The 19,741-nt window shown below is 35.6% G+C and overlaps 1 protein-coding gene across 31 annotated transcripts in view; it reads left to right on the plus strand.

Annotated features, from left to right (window-relative positions):
• Positions 1-19,741, plus strand: part of SLMAP (sarcolemma associated protein) — a 148,728-nt gene that overhangs the window by 76,171 nt on the left and 52,816 nt on the right. For 17 of the 31 annotated variants that reach the window (XM_019469959.2, XM_019469957.2, XM_019469969.2 and 14 more), the window contains exons 3-11: positions 3,824-3,896; positions 9,405-9,441; positions 11,412-11,474; positions 14,896-14,991; positions 15,243-15,314; positions 16,675-16,815; positions 17,870-18,007; positions 19,066-19,234; positions 19,323-19,373. In XM_019469959.2, the coding sequence (XP_019325504.1) occupies positions 3,824-3,896; positions 9,405-9,441; positions 11,412-11,474; positions 14,896-14,991; positions 15,243-15,314; positions 16,675-16,815; positions 17,870-18,007; positions 19,066-19,234; positions 19,323-19,373 (840 nt within the window). The remainder of the gene's footprint in view (positions 1-3,823; positions 3,897-9,404; positions 9,442-11,411; positions 11,475-14,895; positions 14,992-15,242; positions 15,315-16,674; positions 16,816-17,869; positions 18,008-19,065; positions 19,235-19,322; positions 19,374-19,741) is intronic. The other 14 variants (XM_019469961.2, XM_019469968.2, XM_019469965.2 and 11 more) reach the window with 1 other exon arrangement.

Raw genomic sequence — 19,741 nt, forward strand, 5'->3', positions numbered from 1 at the left:
CAATAGAAAAGGCTGACTTCATACCTTAAAGTAAACGTATTAACTCAAAAGCAAGATAATCTGTGTAAGATACTAGAGATAAAAACCCACAAACGACAGCTTGGGTAGTCTTCATTTTGATTTTTAATAAAGTCTCACAACTACAAGTAATTGCAGATTTTTCTCCATAGATACCTTATTTCTTTGATTCAGACACATCTGTTTTTCATGTTTTAACATTTCTGAAATTTACATGTAGCTTATAATGCATATGCATACAGGTTCCCTTGCTGTCAGAAAAAAAAGAGCATTCCTATGAAACCTTTTCAAAATGGCGTAAAGAAGCAATTACCATGAATTTATATGGAAAGAGTTTTTAGAGTTCCCAGACCCAAAAAGTAACCTCTCTTAGGCTTTTCTGTTACCTTAGGACATATCTTGCTAATGGATGCACAAAATAAACTGAGATTAAGTACAGATGCTCACAGACACAGTTCAAAGTTATGGCAGCTCAAGACTGAGCTGCTGAGTATAGTTTGTGGGGAGGGAGCTTTGTGGGACTGTTCTTATTACCTCTGTTAACAGCTTGCTGCAAAACAAATGCTGAATGCTGCTTACACTTTGATTTTCATAATTAGCCAAAATCCTTTCCAGTTATTTCTTTCAGTTAGGAAAACAGGTACTAATGTAGGTTTTTCATAGATGCAAAGTAATGTAACACAAACTTTTAAAAAGCAATGGGTACTTGTATTTAATGTGGCAGTGATCCTGTGGCCTCCTTAGTCTGCCCAAGAAACTTTTAAATTGTGTGTTTTACAATTAATTTTGTCTTTGAATCTTGTAAATATGGTAAATAATGTTTCTGAGTGAATTTTGAGTGAAATTTGTTTACAAAGTACTTCATAGAATATTTTACAGCAGTACTTTTCCAAAGTATTTTTTTATAATACTGTATATATCATATATAAAATACCCTAATATTAGTTCCTGTGTTAAGTGTTCTGAAAACAGGGGCCAGGGATGCTCAATGGTCAAATAAGCTTGGAAAATGCATCTTACTTTTAGAGCCTCATGATGGACAAAAAGTCCTTTAAGCTCTGTGAAAGACTTGTAAAAAAAAAAAAAAAAATTCTTTCCATCTCTTTTTACCAAGTATTTCCCAAACTTTTCTGACCCCCAAATCCTTTTTTGTTAACACCTGCTAACACTCCATTTTGGGAAATACTGCTATGTAGAGTTGATTAATGTAAGTGTTAGAACAAAACATTTTTATCAGGTAGTTTTAAATACTTGCCTGTTGCAAATTAAAAAAAAACTGTTCTGTGCATCTAGGTATCACAAGAACCTTTTCAAAGGAAGGGTTGGCTAGACTAGATGGTCAGCTTAGTCAGACGTGATCTTTAATTGCTTTCAGTAGTACACCAACCCTGTGCTACCCAATCAGTATTAGCCCTTGATTCGTCTCGCAGATTTGTACGTCAGTCCAGGTGCTGGACTTTGGGGTGATAAATCTGAGCAATGGGGGGTGCCTGGGTGGCTCAGTTGGTTAAATATCCAACTTCGGCTCAGGTCATGATCTCACAGTTTGTGGGTTCGACCCCCACATCGGGCTCATGCTGACAGCTCAGAGCCTGGAGCCTGCTTCAGATTCTGTGTCTCCTTCTCTCTCCACCCTGCCCCCACTCGTGCTCTGTCTCACTCTGTCTCTCAAAAATAAATGTAATAAAAAAAATTAAAAAATAAGTCTGAGCAATGGAGATTCTGATGTAATATATCACAGCTTGTCAGCTCTGGCACTGCAGTTTTATTCTATTAACTCACTGCACCTATTTTTTTAGACTTTATTACCAATTTAATAAATATATTGGTCAGGTGTCAGTACTCTTGGATCTTCTTGTATTGTGCTCGTGTATTTATTGTAACCTGTTTATAGTAAATCTCTGGGAGAGCCATAGAACTGGGGATGAATCTGTCCCTTCCTATGTTCTGCCAGGAAAAGGAGGGAGTTAGGTGGTTCTTGAAAGTGTAGGTGAACCCTACTGTCCTCAAAGTAAGAGATGTCTTCACCCCTGGTAATTAAAGCTGTAAAATATTAACCAGATATGTGCTTTGGCATATTCAGTAATCATTTATTAAATGCCTAGTTTGTACCAGATAACTCTCCCTAGTACAGGATTTAAAAAGTGAAAAGCAACCAATCCTTGTTCCTGTCACAGAGTTGACTCTAACTGGTGAGACAATAGTTGTATAAATGATAAATATTCATAATCCAATGTGCTCAGTATTATAAGAAGTAGATATAGGAGACTTTGGGGACCTCTAACTCAGATACTGAGTTTGGTGAAGGAAGTAGAATGTCTGAGCTGAATGGATAAGTGGCATTTGGTTATGGAGGCAAAGGGATAAAGGACATCACTGACAGAACAGCTTGTAAAGTGCATGGAGTTGTGAAAAGTAAGGGATTTGGAGATGCAGGTAGCTTAGTCTTACACAGGGTGTTTTTGGTAGCAGGATGGAGGATGAGGCCTGAAAGGAAGGAAGGAGCCCAATGTTTCAGGGCTGTGATTGCTGTGTTAGGCAGTTTAGAAGCCCGTCCCATAGATGGTTCCTGATTTGTGTTAGCACTTTTCAATAATAAGTTAATGAAAATTGAGTAAACTATGCTAAATTTCTTAAGTTTACTGTGTATTTCCAGATGTCAGAATAATATCCATGTTTATAAGATCATCTTGATGATTCATGGGTTTGAGCACTTAATGATTTACCTGTACCTAAATGCATTAGCTCTATTCTTAATAAGTTTCATTGAAATATAATTTACTTGCAACACCAGTTTTACAAGCACAACTCACTGAGTTTTGACAAATGTATACTGTCCTATAATTGCCACCGCCCTAATCATGATACAGTAAATTATGCATATACAGTATATTATGCATTAGCTTTTAAATTAGATTTTGGTACACTAAATAAATTAACCCTTTGAACCCTAACCCTGGAAGATGTAATCTCTGAAGGACAGAGACATAAAAAGCCATCAACCTTAAACCAGCAAAAAAGTTTTTTTCTACAAAGCCCATATAAAAAGAGAAGCTCTGTATAAATGCTGCTTTTGGGGGGTTTTGTCTCTTGAAATCTTCAGAAGGAAGAGGAGGAAGTAAGAAGCAACAGTAAGAAATTGTCTACAAAGTGAGTGCTGTAATGTTATATAAAAATGTTTGGGGGTGAAGGAAGAAAAAGCACCAAGAATACAGAACCACAATTTTAGATACTGAACTGGAAACCTCAGACTTGAGCTCTACCAAAATCTCTGATACTTAATAACAGAGTTCAAGAAGCAGTCTCACTTGTCTGAGGTCTTGGTTTTCTCACTCATCAAATGGGGAATTGAGTGGAATATTTCAAGCTGTGTTATGCAGGATGTTAGAGTTTTGTGAGGCGTGGGTAGAAGTTACAGGTTGAGGACAGGAGAACTAGAAACTAGGGCTAACTTCTAAATTGGGGAATAGTTGGAGTTAGGTTTTGATGCCAACAGATGGCAGAGAAAGTGCATTTCCTGACCTCAATTGTATTTCCATGTATTCAGCTGACCTTTTATGGACTGTCACTGCATTGGAGGCTAGGACTTAACAATTCTCTCTGTAATTCTGCCTTGCGACTGTGATTCAGAATGAATAGAGGGGACTTTCTCCAGGGGAATAAACATTGTCATTAAACCACCAGATTTTTTTCTTTCCTGGAAGTTATTACATTTAAGAATAAAATATATCTTTGAATATGAGAGATGTGAATGTTTGTATTTTTAAAAAATTACTTTATCCATCTTATTTGTTTTTTTAACCAGTTACCCATGGGTGTATTGTTTCTACAATAAAACTTTTTCTACCAGATGGTATGGAAGCCCGGCTCCGCTCAGAGTGAGTATAATTTAGTTTTTGTTTCAACTACCTTGGTTAATAATATTCTAGATGATGGTATACTGTTAACACTTGAGGATTATTCTAATGGTAGAAAATTAGTGCAGTACTTTTACAATATAATATACTTCATTTTAATTCCTTTTCATGTTATTTACAATTCTAGTAAATAATAATGTATAAGGAGGCAGGTTATTTTGTTTCCATAGTTAACTTTACAGTTTATATTTTGATGGATAATTGGTTGTTTTTAAATTTTTTTTTTAACGTTTATTTATTTTTGAGACAGAGAGAGACAGAGCATGAAGAGGGGAGGGGCAGAGAGAGAGAGACACACAGAATCTGAAACAGCCTCCAGGGTCTGAGCTGTCAGCACAGAGTCTGACGCGGGGCTCGAACCCACCGACTGTGAGATCATGACCTGAGCCAAAGTCGGACGCTTAACCGACCAAGCCACCCAGGCACCCCAATTAGTTGTTTTTAAAATATTTAGGGTATGTAAGTCACTGGTGAATGATAACTGTATGAAAAAAAAATTTTTTTTTTAATTTAGTTTATTTTGAGAGAGAGAGAGAGAGTACAGATAGGGGAGGGGCAAAGACAGAGGGAGAGAGAATCCCAAGCCCTGATGCAGAGCTTGAACCCACAAACTGTGAGATCATGACCTGAGCTGAAACCAAGAGTTGGATGCTTAACCAACTGAGCCATCCAGGCACCCCTAAAAATATTATTTTTAATGGTTATTTATTTATTTTGAGAGAGAGAGTGCTCACACTCGTGTGGGTGAGAATGGGAGAGGGTCAGCAAGAGAGGAGAGACACAATCCCAAGCAGGCTCTGCTCTGTCAGCACAGAGCCTGACGTGGGGCTCCACTCACGAACCCTGAGATCATGATCTGAGCTGAAATCAAGTCTGGCGCTTAACCTACTGAGCCATCCGGGTGTCCTGAGTGATAACTGTATTTTGATCTGCATTTAATAGAGGATTCTTAAAGTATAATTCCCTCTGAAGTTAATGCCAGTGTCATCATCTTTTAGGACCTTGAGGGGTGTTGATATAGTTAGTAGCCTATTTTGATGGGAATTTTGGAGGGATTTTCCAATGCTGCATTTTTTTTTTTCCTGAAGCAGTGGAAAGATTACTTAGAGGAAGACAAATATGAAAGAGAAGAGTTACTCATAAAATGTAAATGTTAAGATCTAAACATAAGTACATTTTAATCTTAGAGTTTTTCACAGATTATCATTATGTAGTAATCATTAATTAAACCATTTTTTTATTGGAGGGGAAGACCTTGAATATGCCAGAAGCTTTTTTCTATACCCAGCATAATACTTTTTATCCTTCAAAAGCAAAGACAAAGATCTGAGGATGGGAGGTTAAGATAAGTAGTAAGTTGAAGGCAAAGTAGAGTAGTGAGAGGAAAGAATGAAAAAGAAAGCAGAGAGGCTCTCCTATTACCATGACAGTCTGTGCTTTCATTAGAATTACTATATATTTTGCTTCAGTTAGAAGCTACCAATTTTTGGGGCGCCTAGGTGGCTCAGTTGGTTAAGCATCCGATGTCGGCTCAGGTCATGATCTTGCAGTTTGTGAGTTCAAGCTCCGCATCAGGCTCTGTGCTGACAGCTCAGAGCATGGAGCCTACTTCAGAGTCTGTGTCTTCCCCTCTCTCTGCCCCTCCCATGCTCATGCTCTATCTCTCTCTGTCTCTCAATAATAAATAAACATTGAAAATTTTTTTTTAAAATTTGAATTCTCTCTATATAACCTCTGGCAAAATTATCCCAGATATAAAAAAAATAAAATTAAATTAAAAAAAAGAAGATACCAATTTTTGTTAGCTTTAAGGATATCTGAAGCAAGGCAAAAATTTTTAAAGATTTTATTTTATTTAAATAAATCTTTTAAATATTTATTTATTTATTATTAAAATTTTTTTTTAATGTTTATTTATTTTTGCCAGAGAGAGAGAGAGAGACAGAGCATGAGCTGGGGAGGGCAGAGAGAGAGGGAGATACAGAATCTGAAACAGGCTCCAGGCTCTGAACTGTCAGCACAGAGCCCAACGCGGGGCTTGAACTCACTGCGAGATCATGACCTGAGCCGAAGTCAGACGCTCAACCGACTGAGCCACCCAGGCGCCCCTAATATTTATTTTTGAGAGAGAGAGAGAGAGAGCGCGCGTGCAAGAGTGCACACGCGTGCACAAGCAGGAGTGGGGGAGGGGCAGAGAGAGAGGGAGACACAGAATCTGAAGCAGGCTCCAGGCTCTGAGCTGTCAGCACAGAGCCTGATGCAGGGCTCGAACTCATGCACTGTGAGATCGTGACCTGAGCCGAAGTCAGACGCTTAACCGACTAAGCCACCCAGGTGCCCCTAAACATTTAAAATTCATAACAATCTGTTTCCTATTCTATATTATAGTTTAATTATTAAAAATACAGTTTACTTTGGAAGCTTTAATGTGACTCAGCTCTTATGAGTCAAGGGTTAAGTTTTTAAAAATAAGAATAACTATTAGTCATCTAATGATGTGTGACTTCTTAAAAACCTTGATGTTTCTGTGTGATAATGAGATTTTTCTTTATGGAGTTAAAAACTTTGAGCAGTTATATAAAGGGTTATCTGTAATCTCAGGTTCCATCTAGTAGGGCATGTGAATTTCTCAGTCTATGTTGTGAATTGTGTCCGTGCCCTTGTTTCCCCAATGCTTTTCATCTTTGTCCTTGTTTCCTTATTGTTTGGTTTTTCTTATGTGATTAAATATTAGCATTTAGAATTTTGCTGCCAATTTCTTTGTACACAACCTGGCTGACTTTCTGGAGAAGACGAATTTGGGACAGGCACTTCTCCAGAGCTGGAGGAAGATCAGAATAGTCTTTAGAGGCAGATAGTCTGTTTCAAAGCCAGACTCCACCTATTCTGTGACTTGAGCAGGCCTCCCTTTTCTCATATGAAAAATGAAGATAACAGTAGTACTTGTGGAGCAGGAATTTTATGAGGAAGATTAAATAAGTTTGTGCACTAAAAGTTTTGTGTAGTACCTGGCATATATTAAGCACATGATAATCATTGACTGTTTCTATGACTGTAATCTTTTATAGCAATCAAGATATTTTTGAGTACACCAGAATTTTAGAGTTTCAGATACATTGTATACATAGCATTTAATGCTTTTAAGATCTTCACTAGATAGTTCTCAAAAAGCTGGTTATTGGGGTGTCTGGGTGCCTTGGTTGAGCATCCGACTCTTGATTTCTGCTCAGGGCATGATCCCAGGGTTGTGGAATCGAGCCTTGTGTCACGCTCCACACTGAGCATGGAGTCTGCTTAAGATTCTCTCTCTTTCCCTCTGGCCTTTTCCCTTGCTTGCACTCTCTTTCTCAAAAGAAAAAAAAAAGATTCTTTTTTCTTCCTTGATTTTTATTATATCACACAAATATTATTTTTTAAAGTAATCTTTACACTGAACATGGGGCTCAAACTCATGACCCCGAGATCAAGAGTTGTATGCTGCACTGACTGAGCCAGCCAGGCACCCCTGTACAAATAATTTTTAAGTGATAACAGAGAAATTGCCTGTAATTCCGCAGTCCTAACACTAAATAATGGTTTTCTTTTTCTGCATTCCCTTATTGCAGATATATCCCATATGAACTTTTCTTAAAATCCAAACAGAATACGTCTATATCCAAGATAGGTTCTGTAAAATACATACTATACACACACAAATACATATTACTTATGGAATGTTTAACTGGATTTTCAGCCTTTGGCTAACTAAATGTTCATAAGAACAGAATATTTTGTACTTTGGTCACGAAGAAAAATGGAATTAAAAAACCATGAGTACTATTTGCTTCTATTTAGACTTTCTTAAGTTCATTTGCCTATATGTGCGTATCTATAGAGAAAAAGGTATATACCCCAAATGGTTACCTCTGGGTGCTGGCATTAGGTAGTTTTTACTTATTTTCTCTTGCTTTACTGCACACACATAATCAATATGTATTACTTGTATAGTGAAGAAAACAAAAGTTATGTTTAAGATATCTATCCCATGTTTATGGGGTAGAGAGAAAAACTAAAGTTGGCATAATTTTTTAAACCTTCATTGGGCACCAGCTTTTCCAGGGCGTTGTGATAGGTTCTGGGCATCCAGAGGTAAATTGGTCACAGTGCCTAAAAACACACATGTGAAATTGAAGATATAAAGGGTTATATGATCTCAATGGGAGTCTGCACAGGATCATGTGTGTTCAGAAGGGAAGGGTGTGCTGGTTCTTAATATTCCATTTTATTCAGCATTTTAGTGTATTTGTGACTAATTGAATTGAAGCAGTACTTAGGATGTTTGTGGTTATTACAGTGGGATTAGAATTGTCATTTCTATTTTTAAGTCATAGATCAGTTTCTCATTAGTTTACACATAATTAACCAGTTGAATCTAGGAGCTTTCCTCTAGTCAACCTTCAAGGTGACCATTATCAGAGTAGCGTCTAGGATATGGAGTGATTAGCCACTGGGAGGGGACGTGGGTAGCAGCCTTGCTTCGTGTTTTCTCTACTCACCCCAACCCCCATACAGTAGCTTACAGGCATTGTAAGATAGGGCCCCTGGCTTCCTTAGCTGCTGTGTTCTCATGGAACTGGTAGTAGGATCAAGTGCTACTATGTTAAAGGTACTGTTTAAAGCTCTTTATTTATATTAACACATTTAATACAGTAACCCCTGGGCTTGTTTTTATGATTATCCCCATTTTATAGAGGAGGAAGATGAGACCTATAGTGCTTAGGTAACTTGCCCAAGATTATACAGCTTGTAAGTAGAGCCAGAATTCGGACCCAGGCTTCTGAGCCTGCATACTTAACTGATACACTATACTGCCTATCTGTCAGTACTTTATAAGGCTGAAGAGGCAATTAGTACCAATTATACTGTCTGTTTGCTGCTTTAAAGAGGTATACTGAGTTTAGTTTCCTACTTACATTTAAGCTTTCATTTGTTAATGTGTGAAGGGGCTGGGTGGAGAGGAACAGTAATACTGTTTGGCTAGCTAAAATTTTTCTCCTAGAGCAAGTTTCCAAATTATAGCTTTCTTTCAAATAGAACTTTGGTTTTTAAGACTTTGTGTATAGGAATATTTAATTTTAAAAGAATGTAACTTACAGATTCCAAAATTAAAAATGGATATGTAGAAGTTGTAGAGCCCAGAAATTCGCCAGAGTCCTCGTTAAATAGTGGATCCTCAAAAGGCATTTAATACGTTTTGAATTTTGAATTTGTGTTTAAAAATATATTATGTGTAAAAAGTAGATTTGTGTATTTATTACCTTGTTTTCTAAGAATGCTATGTATTTATGAAGGATTAAAAATAATTCACATTCTTTTAATTATATGAAAGCAAGTGTAGCAACTTTGGGGTTTAAGATATTCTGGTACTGTCCTACTTTGTTTCCTCTGTTGTCAGGAAATTAGATAAAAATTCTAAATTTTTCTTTTCAGTGTCATCCATGCTCCATTACCAAGTCCTGTTGACAAAGTAAGTTAGTAATGATTTTTTACAAACCAACTCAGCTATATTGCTTTGCAAAATGTTTTTGTTTGTTTTTAATATGCTTTACCTAGAAGCTTATTTTTCTTCTGTAACAAAATACATACAGTGTATATAGATATTTGGTTATTGCAGTCCTCTATCTGGAGAATTTAGGGTGGATGTTTCTTAGGAAAAAGCTTTTGTTATCTCAAATAAATGGCTGGTTGTATAGACTAGGAGTACTTGTTTTGTGCCTAGCCAGAGGTACGAAGTGTTAGTTACTGCTGTTTATTCTGGAATACAGTTATGTCTAGAAATATTTATTAAAGCTTTCTACCCAAATATTCACCCAACATATACCTACCCATAGAAATAACAGAAATATGGGTTTACAGGAATTGTTCTTTTATTGTCCTTGAAAAGCAGTTTTATTTAATCTGATTTGGTCAGAAACTTTGTGATAATTACTTGTTAGTATTTTCCTCAGAAATAATGGTGTAATAAACTATAGATATCATTGCTTCATAGCAAAAAAAAAAGATGTCTTTTGACATTAATGTAGATGTTTTTTCTTAGTGTACTAACTAAACTATTGGGAAAATATTTTACATTTTTTTTTCTTCCATGTGGATAAAGACTGAAAGCCTGCCTGAAACTGAAGTTCTCTGTTAAATTCCTTTTTTAGAAGTAAAAGTGGCTAATCATCAAGTTCAGCAATACCAAGAATTATTTCAGAAGTAAATAATGACCTTGCCAATATAAGACTAACTTTTAAAAATAATGCCACGTCTCTGAATTCTAGTTAGCATATTTAAAAATATATGCTTTCTGAGCTTAATTGGGAATGATGCTATTAACATCATTAATAAGTTAATACATAAGACTTAGTAGTATTGATATGAGTAAATGTTAACAGCAGCCTATTAGTACCTTCTTTGGTTGGGGGGGGGGGGTGTGTGTGCGGAGAAATAATGCCATGGTTATATGTTCCACACTTGGGGGAAACCCTGATAGAAGGTAATTTTTCCTAATACACTTGAATTCTAAGTATTTTTTCTACAATTTATAGTTTAAATACTATTATTTACTATCTTTTTCTTCTTAAACCTACCTATAGTTTAAAGAAGAAAAAAAAGACAAAGCTATTTTCTTTCTCTTTCTTTTTCTTTTTCTCTTTTTCTTTCTTTCCTTCTTTCTAATTTTTTTTTTTTAATGTTTATTTGTTTCTTTCATTTGTTGAGAGACAGAGAGACAGAGAATGAGTTGGGGAGGAACAGAGAGAGAAGGAGACACAGAATCCGAAGCAGGCTCCAGGCTCTGAGCTGTCGGCACTGAGTCCGATGCGGGGCTTGAATCCACAAACCATAAGATCATGACCTGAGCTGAAATTGGATGCTTAAGATGCTTAACCAGCTGAGCCACCCAGGCGCCCCTCTTTTCTTTCTTTTCTTTTTTTTTAAAGAGACAAACCTATTTCCATTGCCTCTGGCCATTGGACAAAGCATTATATTTCCTGTTCTGTCTCTCCCATACCCTCACATACAAATAACATTTTGAAGATGGCTGCCTCAGAATGAATTATGACTGTTGACATATTGAAGAACTGTTTAACAATGGATCTTAAAGGGGGAAAATATAGATCTGTTGATTTAGGAGTTATTACTTCTGGATTAAGAAAGGGCTGTCTTGCCTTTGCCTTGTGCTTGTGATTTGGTTTATCAAGGAATGTTTCCATGAGTAGTACTTGTTCCACCACCCTGCTTATAAATCTCAGACTGGCCAGTGAAATATAACACCATTTACAAATTCTACACACGGAACAGAAATGTTTTGAAAATGAAAGGAACTGGTTAAGCTTAAAAATAATTTTTATTTTGCATACTTCAGTAAATAGACATTTCAAAGACTTGGTTTGCTTTAATGTCTTTTATGAATGTTTTGTGTGACTATTGATACTTGTGTCATTTTGTTTCTAGGTTGCTGCTAACACTCCAAGTATGTACTCTCAGGAACTATTCCAGCTTTCTCAGTATCTACAGGTAAAAGTAAATCTTGAAAATTCTTAGTTTTTAAAAGTAGAATTAAGCAACTTAGGTTTGATTTTGCTAGTTCACAAATACAGGCTAAAGAAATATTGGCTGGCTACAAGTACAAAAGAAATATCTTTTCAAAGTAAAAAAAAAAAAAAGGATTAAAATTAGGTCTTGTGAAGAAAGGATAAAAGAATCAGGATTATTAAGTCTAGAAAAGATAGGGTTCTGTACAAGAGAAGTTTTTGTTATTTAAATATGAGGAAGTGTCAACATAGTTCTTTATCCATAGATGATTTAAAAAAAAATTTTTTTTTTAATGTGTATTTATTTTTTGAGAGGGAGAGGTTGACAGAGTGTGAGCATGGGAGGGGCAGAGAGAGAGAGGAAAACACAGAATCTGAAGCAGGCTCCAGGCTCTGAGCTGTCAGCACAGAGCCTGACACGGGGCTCGAACCCTCAAACCATGAGATCATGACCTGAGCCGAAGTCGGACACTTAACTGACTGAGCCACCCAGGCCCCCCATCCATAGATGATTTCTAAAGAAAATTAAACCTGGAGAGATTTTGGTTGCTTAATAGCAAATAATTACATAGTACTTACTATATGCCAGACTCTAGCTCTTTGCCTCTACTCATTTAATCTTCAGAACAATCCTGTAAGGTACATATTTTATTCCCATTTTTATAGAGAGAGTAACTGATGGTCTGGAAGGTTAAATAATTTACACAATATTACACACTGTGTAGTAGAGCTGGGCTTTGAACCCAGACAGTCAGACCTCAGAATCTGTACCCTTAACCACTGGGCTGTGCTGCTGAGTCTGTTGGAAGATATCTTGATGAGGCAGATACATCGAGTGGGCTCCTGAAGAAGTTAATACCATATTTAAAAAGCCTTTCAAATCTTTAAAAAGGAAACAAGTGTGTGTGTGTGTTTGTGTGTCCCCTCTTGATTTTGGGGAGATTTGGGCTAGATTATGTTCCTATTATTATTCTGGTGAGGGAGCATATTGAAGAAAAATCCTAGATCAGGAATTTAGAGATTGAACTTTTTATCTTGGCTCTGCCACTGAGTTCTGTAACTTTGGGTGACTCATTTTACATTCATAAGTCTTCAACTGCTTTTTAAAAATGATAGGACCAAACCAGTGATCCTGGCTCCTACGTTCTTTTATAGGAATCAATCACTAAAAGTGGTTCTCCCTCAGTTAAGAATGTACAAGTCTGTGAAAATTGTCAAAGTACTAATCACATCTTACTTCCACTGGGTGTTATGTAACGGTGCATAGAAAAGCACTGTTACACATTTGTAATTTAAGTAGAATTTCTAACAGCACAAAACATAGCCAGAATTCCCTGGACTCGATCTGTGGCTTTAACCTCTGACCTTTTGGGAAAGTTGTTTAACCCTTTTGCGTGCCTCATTTTCTTAATATGTGATATGGGTATAATAATAGCACTTACCTCACAGAATTGTGAATAGTAAATGAACCAATATATGTAAAGCACTTAGAACAGCGCCTGGCACTTAAAGTGTATGCCATACATGTTAGCATTTGTGTACCACTCAATAGGAAGGTACATTAATTGACCCAGATCTCTCTTATTTTTAGAAGTAGAAGAAAACTTTGAGATTAATCTGGTCTAACCTCCATTTTTCACATGAGAAATATGGGGCTCATCTAGATAAAAATGATTTCCCGAGGCTATATACACTATATACTCACCAGTCATCATGGACTGTCGATCTAATGTCCTGACTCACTCAGTACTTTTTCCACCTTTGTCAGTTCTTTGCATATTCATAGGTGGGCATGTCTTTAATTGTTCTTTTCTGATTTTTGAGAGAATATTATATTGTGCTATCTTTTCTATATACATCTTTGTGAATTGCTGGAATTCTTACGTAAACTGTAAAACTTTTGAATAAAAACTGGAGTAGATATGTTTTATGCCTTAGAACTAAAAGTAAAGAACTGGAAATATTATTAGATTTCTATTAGGATGTGGTTCATGGAATTATGAAACTCTAAATGGGATTGAGTTAAAAAAAGGTGAAATTACACCACCTAGTGGGAGTAGTGATTATTTGGTGGTTTTGTGTTTAAGTAAAACTTTTTGCAGCATTAATGTAATTTCCTGGATATTAGGAATGTTTTAAGAGCTTAAAATAAACTTGGCAGCTCATCTCTTTTAAGTGTAAGTTGTGTTTTATGGCCTTTGTTAGATTCCTTAATCTATACTTTTACAATTATATTAAAAAACAGTACCGCTAACTCTTAATTAGGTCAGATTTTCTCTAATCATTATGTATCAAGGATGTGGACAACAATAAATGCATGCTTTAAATCTCAAGAAATGTGTTTGAAGCATACCCTTCTTTGCTGAGGTGGCTCCAGAGGTATTAGGGTAGTAAGTGTTCTTCTTTGGCTAATGACAGGAATAGAAGAAAGTGAAATTTAAAGATGTGCCATAACCACCGCTGAATGCTGTGTGAGCATTTTCACCTTGACTTCTAGTGAAGGAGACCCTCTTAACAGCTATCAAATGTTAATAAGTGACCTAGAGATAAGGTTTGCTTGCCAATGTCCTTCTCTGGAAAAATATTCCTTTGGAGCTGCCAAATAGTTATATAACTCCTTGATTCCTTAATTACATTAGTGGACTCTTATTTTCGGCATATTTGATTGCTGCTAAGTGGTATACAGTCTCAGAGAATCAGAACACCTGACAATGCAATAGATTATGATAGTGAAACAGTCTTTCTCTCTTCTTAAGTATATATGTTTATATATATAACATTCTTAAAAGGAAAAACTAAAAGACATTTCTAATTTAGATGTCATATCCATGCACCTAAGCCATTAAGAAGTATCTTTGCTACTGACCACATTGTTTGACTTAGTTTGGAATGAGTTAGTGCTGAAAGATATGTATATATTTTTTAAAATATGTATATATATAAAATGCAGGGTTGAACATTTGTTGGATTCTTCTACTCTGGATTTCCTTTTTTTTTTTTTTTTTTTAAACTCACTCTTCCTATGTATGTATGTGTGGAAGGAAGGAAGTAAGCTGTATGCCCAACCTGGGGCTTGAACCCACAACCCCGGGGTCAAATGTCATGCTCTACTGACTGAACCAGCCATGCTTCCTTTTTAAAGTCACTCTTGCGAATTATGAGTAAAAAGAAAACAAAAACAGGGGGCTTGTTTTCTGTTAACAGTGGAAGGTGCAGCTAGAGTACCCCTAACAGACCAGAAAGTGAGGCTAAACTGATGTGGTTTATATATATCTTACGAGATTTATCAGGCTTGAAAGTAAGATACAAAGTGGGATATAAGATGAGAATGTGCTAAAAATTGATTACTCTTCAAGGGATCATGCTGAGTTCTTTAGAATCTCTTTTGTGATTTGTATTATTAGGAGGCCTTACATCGGGAACAGATGTTGGAACAGAAGTTAGCCACACTTCAGCGGCTACTAGCCATCACCCAAGAGGCTTCAGATACCAGTTGGCAGGTATTACAGATGCCTTTATATTCATAGTTTAATATTCCTTAAATGTTGATTAAACCAAAACTGAATTTTTTTAGCAGGGAAAGGCAGTTATTTCCTAATGACCAAATATTGAAAATTTAGCATTTTACAGTGGATGTTGGTCAGTTTTATGATTTTACATCTTTTTTTTTTTTGGCGATAGCAACCATTTTGATATGTGTTATTTTTTAATTACCCTGGGATTTTATTTATATTTAATTTTTTTTCAACAGGCTTTAATAGATGAAGATAGACTCTTATCACGGTTAGAAGTTATGGGAAACCAATTACAGGCATGCTCTAAAGTAGGTATTAATCTCAAGTAAGGATTCATAAAGAAAAAAGCATAAATTATGCATTAAAATGCATAGTTTTTTGTGTAGCTTCATTTCTTTGTCATTTTGAGTACATTCTAAAACATTTATACATTTTCTCCATTCTTTTAAGTCTTTTGTCATAAGAAATTCCAAACATACATGTAAGGACAGAATTGTATATTGAATATCCACGTATAACTCTCTTTTTTCTATCGCAGTTGATATTTGCTGGAGAAACTGGGTCATTTGTCCTCTATAATTTCCCTCAACCTAGACTGTTATTTAACGATTCTTCTAGCTCCCCTCCCACACCATAAATTGGTAGTTTGATCTAGAGATTTGATCTGATCTCTTTTTTGCCAACAATACTTCATGAATAGTATTGTGTACCTTCACCAAAAGGCACCATAATGTCTAGTTGTCCTTCTTTCGGAAATATTAGCAATCTTTGATGTCCCTTGCCTAATCCATTATTAAGGGTTGCAAAAATGGTTAGGTTTAGTGCTGTCATTCCTTCATTTATAGCTGGGTGACTTCTATAAATACTTCTCTTATGCCCCTCTCAAACTATTTTGTTACCTGAAGTCTTTTTTTTTTTTTTTTTTTTTTTTTTTTTTTAGGGAAGGCAGGATAGTGATTTTCTCTTTTTATTTACTGGATTTCAAAATAACGAATTAGTTCTTTGTCATCCACCAAAGAATGACCACGAAGTGTTTTTCTTTTCTCCAAACTAGATTTAAATATATTTCATGTGTTTCAACCTATTCCATTTGTTGTTCTTATTGTTGTTCAAATTATCACATCTTTGGTGAACCATAGCTTTTTCAGTTTGGTGCCTGAGTCCTTTTGGTACAGTCTCAGCAGGCTTTCATAGCTTCCTGCTGTCATTTTAGACAAGATGTTCCAGACTCATCTTGTATATTTCCTGTCTCAGAGCTGGAATCAGCTTTTTCTTCTGGGTACTCTTATTCCTTTTGGTTTAACCATTGTGTTAAAATGCTGGGCCCCTTTGAAAGTAAGAGATCATTTTTGTACACAAATGGAAATACTATGGCTTACAGAGAATATGAAAATTGGAGACTCAATTCATTTTGTACATTTGAGAAATTCTTATTTTCCTTTGACTTTTTTAATTGTAAATGTGAATTAATATATTTGTGAAGGCATAATTCACTAATGAAACTTTTCAATACAGCTTCAAGCTTCAGTTAATACAGGGCCAACATCATTTGGATTTAGTGATACCTTAATATAAAACTCAAACAGTATGATAATGTGTTGTTTTTTCAAATGATAAATATTTAAAAACAATAACTTGGTTATAATTATAAGTATCTTTTAATCTTAGAATCAAACAGAAGATAGTTTACGGAAGGAACTTATAGCATTACAGGAGGATAAACACAACTATGAGACGACAGCCAAAGAGTCCCTGAGGCGGGTTCTTCAGGAGAAAATTGAAGTGGTTAGAAAACTTTCAGAAGTTGAGGTATTTTAATTTAACAAATATACTTTGGTAGTATGATTAAAAATTTTTAGCCTAAAATCGCTCATATTCTAGGACATTTTAAACTTGGGTGTTATATTACTAGTATGCTGTTTTTATTGTTAAGGATTTTCAGCATAACCATGTGAGTTTTGGTGCTTGTGGTCCCTAGTCAGTGACTGGGCAAATAAAAGGGTAATCAAGGAGTCTTAGAATTTGCATTCTGCTTAGGATTCAGCCTTCACACAGTGGACCATGATATGTGCCAGGGAATCGATCTCCTGTCACCTAGTTTTGTTTTTCTTCAAATTGAGGATAGTCATTGTAAGGTGGAGAACATCACCGCTATTCTTATTTACCCATCCTCTAGAGAAGAAAACTGTGTCTAACTTTGGAGGTCAAAGGCGAAAATATCTCTACGGTCCTTTCTAGGTCTTTTAGGAACAATCAAAATGTGATTCTCATTGCTTTAAAAATGACCTAGTTGATAGTGGAGGTCATCCCTTTGAACCACTGCACAATTACTACAGAAGTTATTTGTTACTGGATTTAGTTAAAATGCCCATTTTAAATACAATAATAAAAATACCATATATAGTACATACTATATGGCATATAGTATAGTAATAGTTTCTGTAAAAGCCTCATAATAACTGATTCACTTTCGTGTCATTAATTTGACATGCAAGAAAGTTGCTGGTTGTCTTCTATTTTTCTTATTAAGTTGATTGTGCATATTATTAAACTTGCTTTCAGGAATTGTTAAGCTTAAAATATTTTCAAGGCTAAAAGTCATTCTCAGTGGCCTTTTAAAAGAGTAGTTATATAAAAGTAACATCCTTTCCTCCCTGCCCCCTTTCTGTTGTTTCGTTTTTCAAATTTTTTGTTGTATTTTCTGTTTTAGTATATACCTAAAGTAAATTAAAATTCTTATGTTATTTAGCTCAGTCTTCTATGAAGGTTAATTTAGAACAGCCCATAGAATTATACTTTTTACAAGTTGAAGTTAAAACACGCCATTTATTCTAAATCAGTAATCTGTAAACTTGAATTACAGCGAAGTCTGAGTAATACTGAAGATGAATGTACCCATCTGAAGGAAATGAATGAACGGACTCAGGAAGAATTAAGAGAATTAGCCAATAAATATAATGGAGCAGTAAATGAGATTAAAGATTTATCTGATAAATTAAAGGTATGTATTTCCTCAACCTGAAAATATGTTAATTGTCCCTAACACACTGGATAGATTAAGATGTTAGGTATTGCTGAATAGTTGTCAATATAAAATTTATAATGGTTGAAATTTGTAGTAAAAATAAGTTTCCAATTAGCCCAAACCCCATTGCCAGAGACAGCTGAAAGACTGTAAAAGCTGACATATTTCCTTTGGAAGGAAATAAATAGTACTTCACAACAGGCATCTTTTAATATATAACAGGAAGTAGATGCAAATCCACAAACCCCAAGATATTTAGACCTTTTGAAAACTTGAATGTGCTTCTCCTTGGGCAGCCCCAAAAGCAGATGTTAGTGCTGGAACAAGCCCAGAGGGGACCTTGGAGTGATCTGCAGTGGACCCTTGTAGCCTCTAGGGATGCTGTTAACTGCTCAGCTGCAGCTCCCTGTAGGTTAGCTGTAGGACGTTTAGGATAAGGGCAGACCAGACCATAATGTCTAGATGGTCCTTTAAAATGTTATAACTGAGTTTGTGAAGTCCCGTCTTTATATCATTCAAACCATGATTCAGTGGCTAGAAGATAAATATTTCTTAGAGAAGACCAGGGCATCCTCTGTGTGGTTGGTGAACCTCTAACAGTGTTAAAGATTGGTCTTATTAAAAGGAGGTCATTTTGAAAAGTGCTTATGATCATCATTCCTTCAACTGAACACAATTTGGTTTAAAATTTCAGAGTAAGTTACATTTTAGAACTTACAAACTGATTAAACAATAGTAATTTCAGGGGAAAACTTTATATATTTCCCTCTTGAAAACTGTGGAGTTTTAAATTTTGACCCATTATCTTTACATATTAGGCCTGCTTGCCTGCTACAAGGTTTTCTTTTCTAGTTACCTAGAAGCATGACCCCAATGCAGACTACTTCTGACATCATTTTGACATTTACAAATATGTTCTATAATATTGAATATTCTTGTTAGAAGTTTATGTGAATAAAAGCAGCCCTGCTTTGGGCCTCTAAAAGCAAGTTCAGACTATGAAATAACTGATTTTTTTTTTTCTTTCTCAACAGGTAGCAGAAGGAAAACAAGAAGAAATCCAACAGAAGGGACAAGCTGAGAAAAAAGAATTACAACATAAAATAGATGAAATGGAAGAAAAAGAACAGGAGCTCCAGGCAAAAATAGAAGCTTTGCAAGCTGATAATGACTTTACCAATGAGAGGCTAACAGCTTTACAAGGTAAGTTAGCTAATCCAGAAATTGATTTGATTTGATTTTTTTTTTCTTTTATCTGTGAAATACCTTTTTCTTGGACTTTTATTTACAGTACGGTTAGAACATCTTCAGGAGAAAACTCTTAAAGAATGCAGCAGCTTAGGTAGGTGTGTCACCAAATTTCTTATTTAAAGCTGAATTTTTATCATTGAACTTTTGGTATTTACTGTCTCATTGGGTACTTATTTTCTATGTATTAGGTGGAATGTATCCACACTCCTAGAAAATTTTCTATAAAAATATGCTTGATTGCCACCAGTGGGCACCATTGTTTAGGCTTTAAGATGAAATCTGTGCGTCTGAGAAGCTCTACTTAGAGATATTTAAATAAGAGAAGTACAAGCACCGCAGGATTCTTTTCTTTTGAGGTTCATTGGAAGGCTTCTAGGCAGTTGTAGCTTTTTCTCTGAGTGGATAGAAAATGGCCCGTTGAACCCTTCTTGCAAAAATAAATTCAAAATGTTCTATACT

Source organism: Panthera pardus, unplaced genomic scaffold (genome assembly GCF_024362965.1).
Source record: "Panthera pardus isolate Hobbes unplaced genomic scaffold, ASM2436296v1 HiC_scaffold_8, whole genome shotgun sequence".
NCBI classification, from domain to species: Eukaryota; Metazoa; Chordata; class Mammalia; order Carnivora; family Felidae; genus Panthera; species Panthera pardus.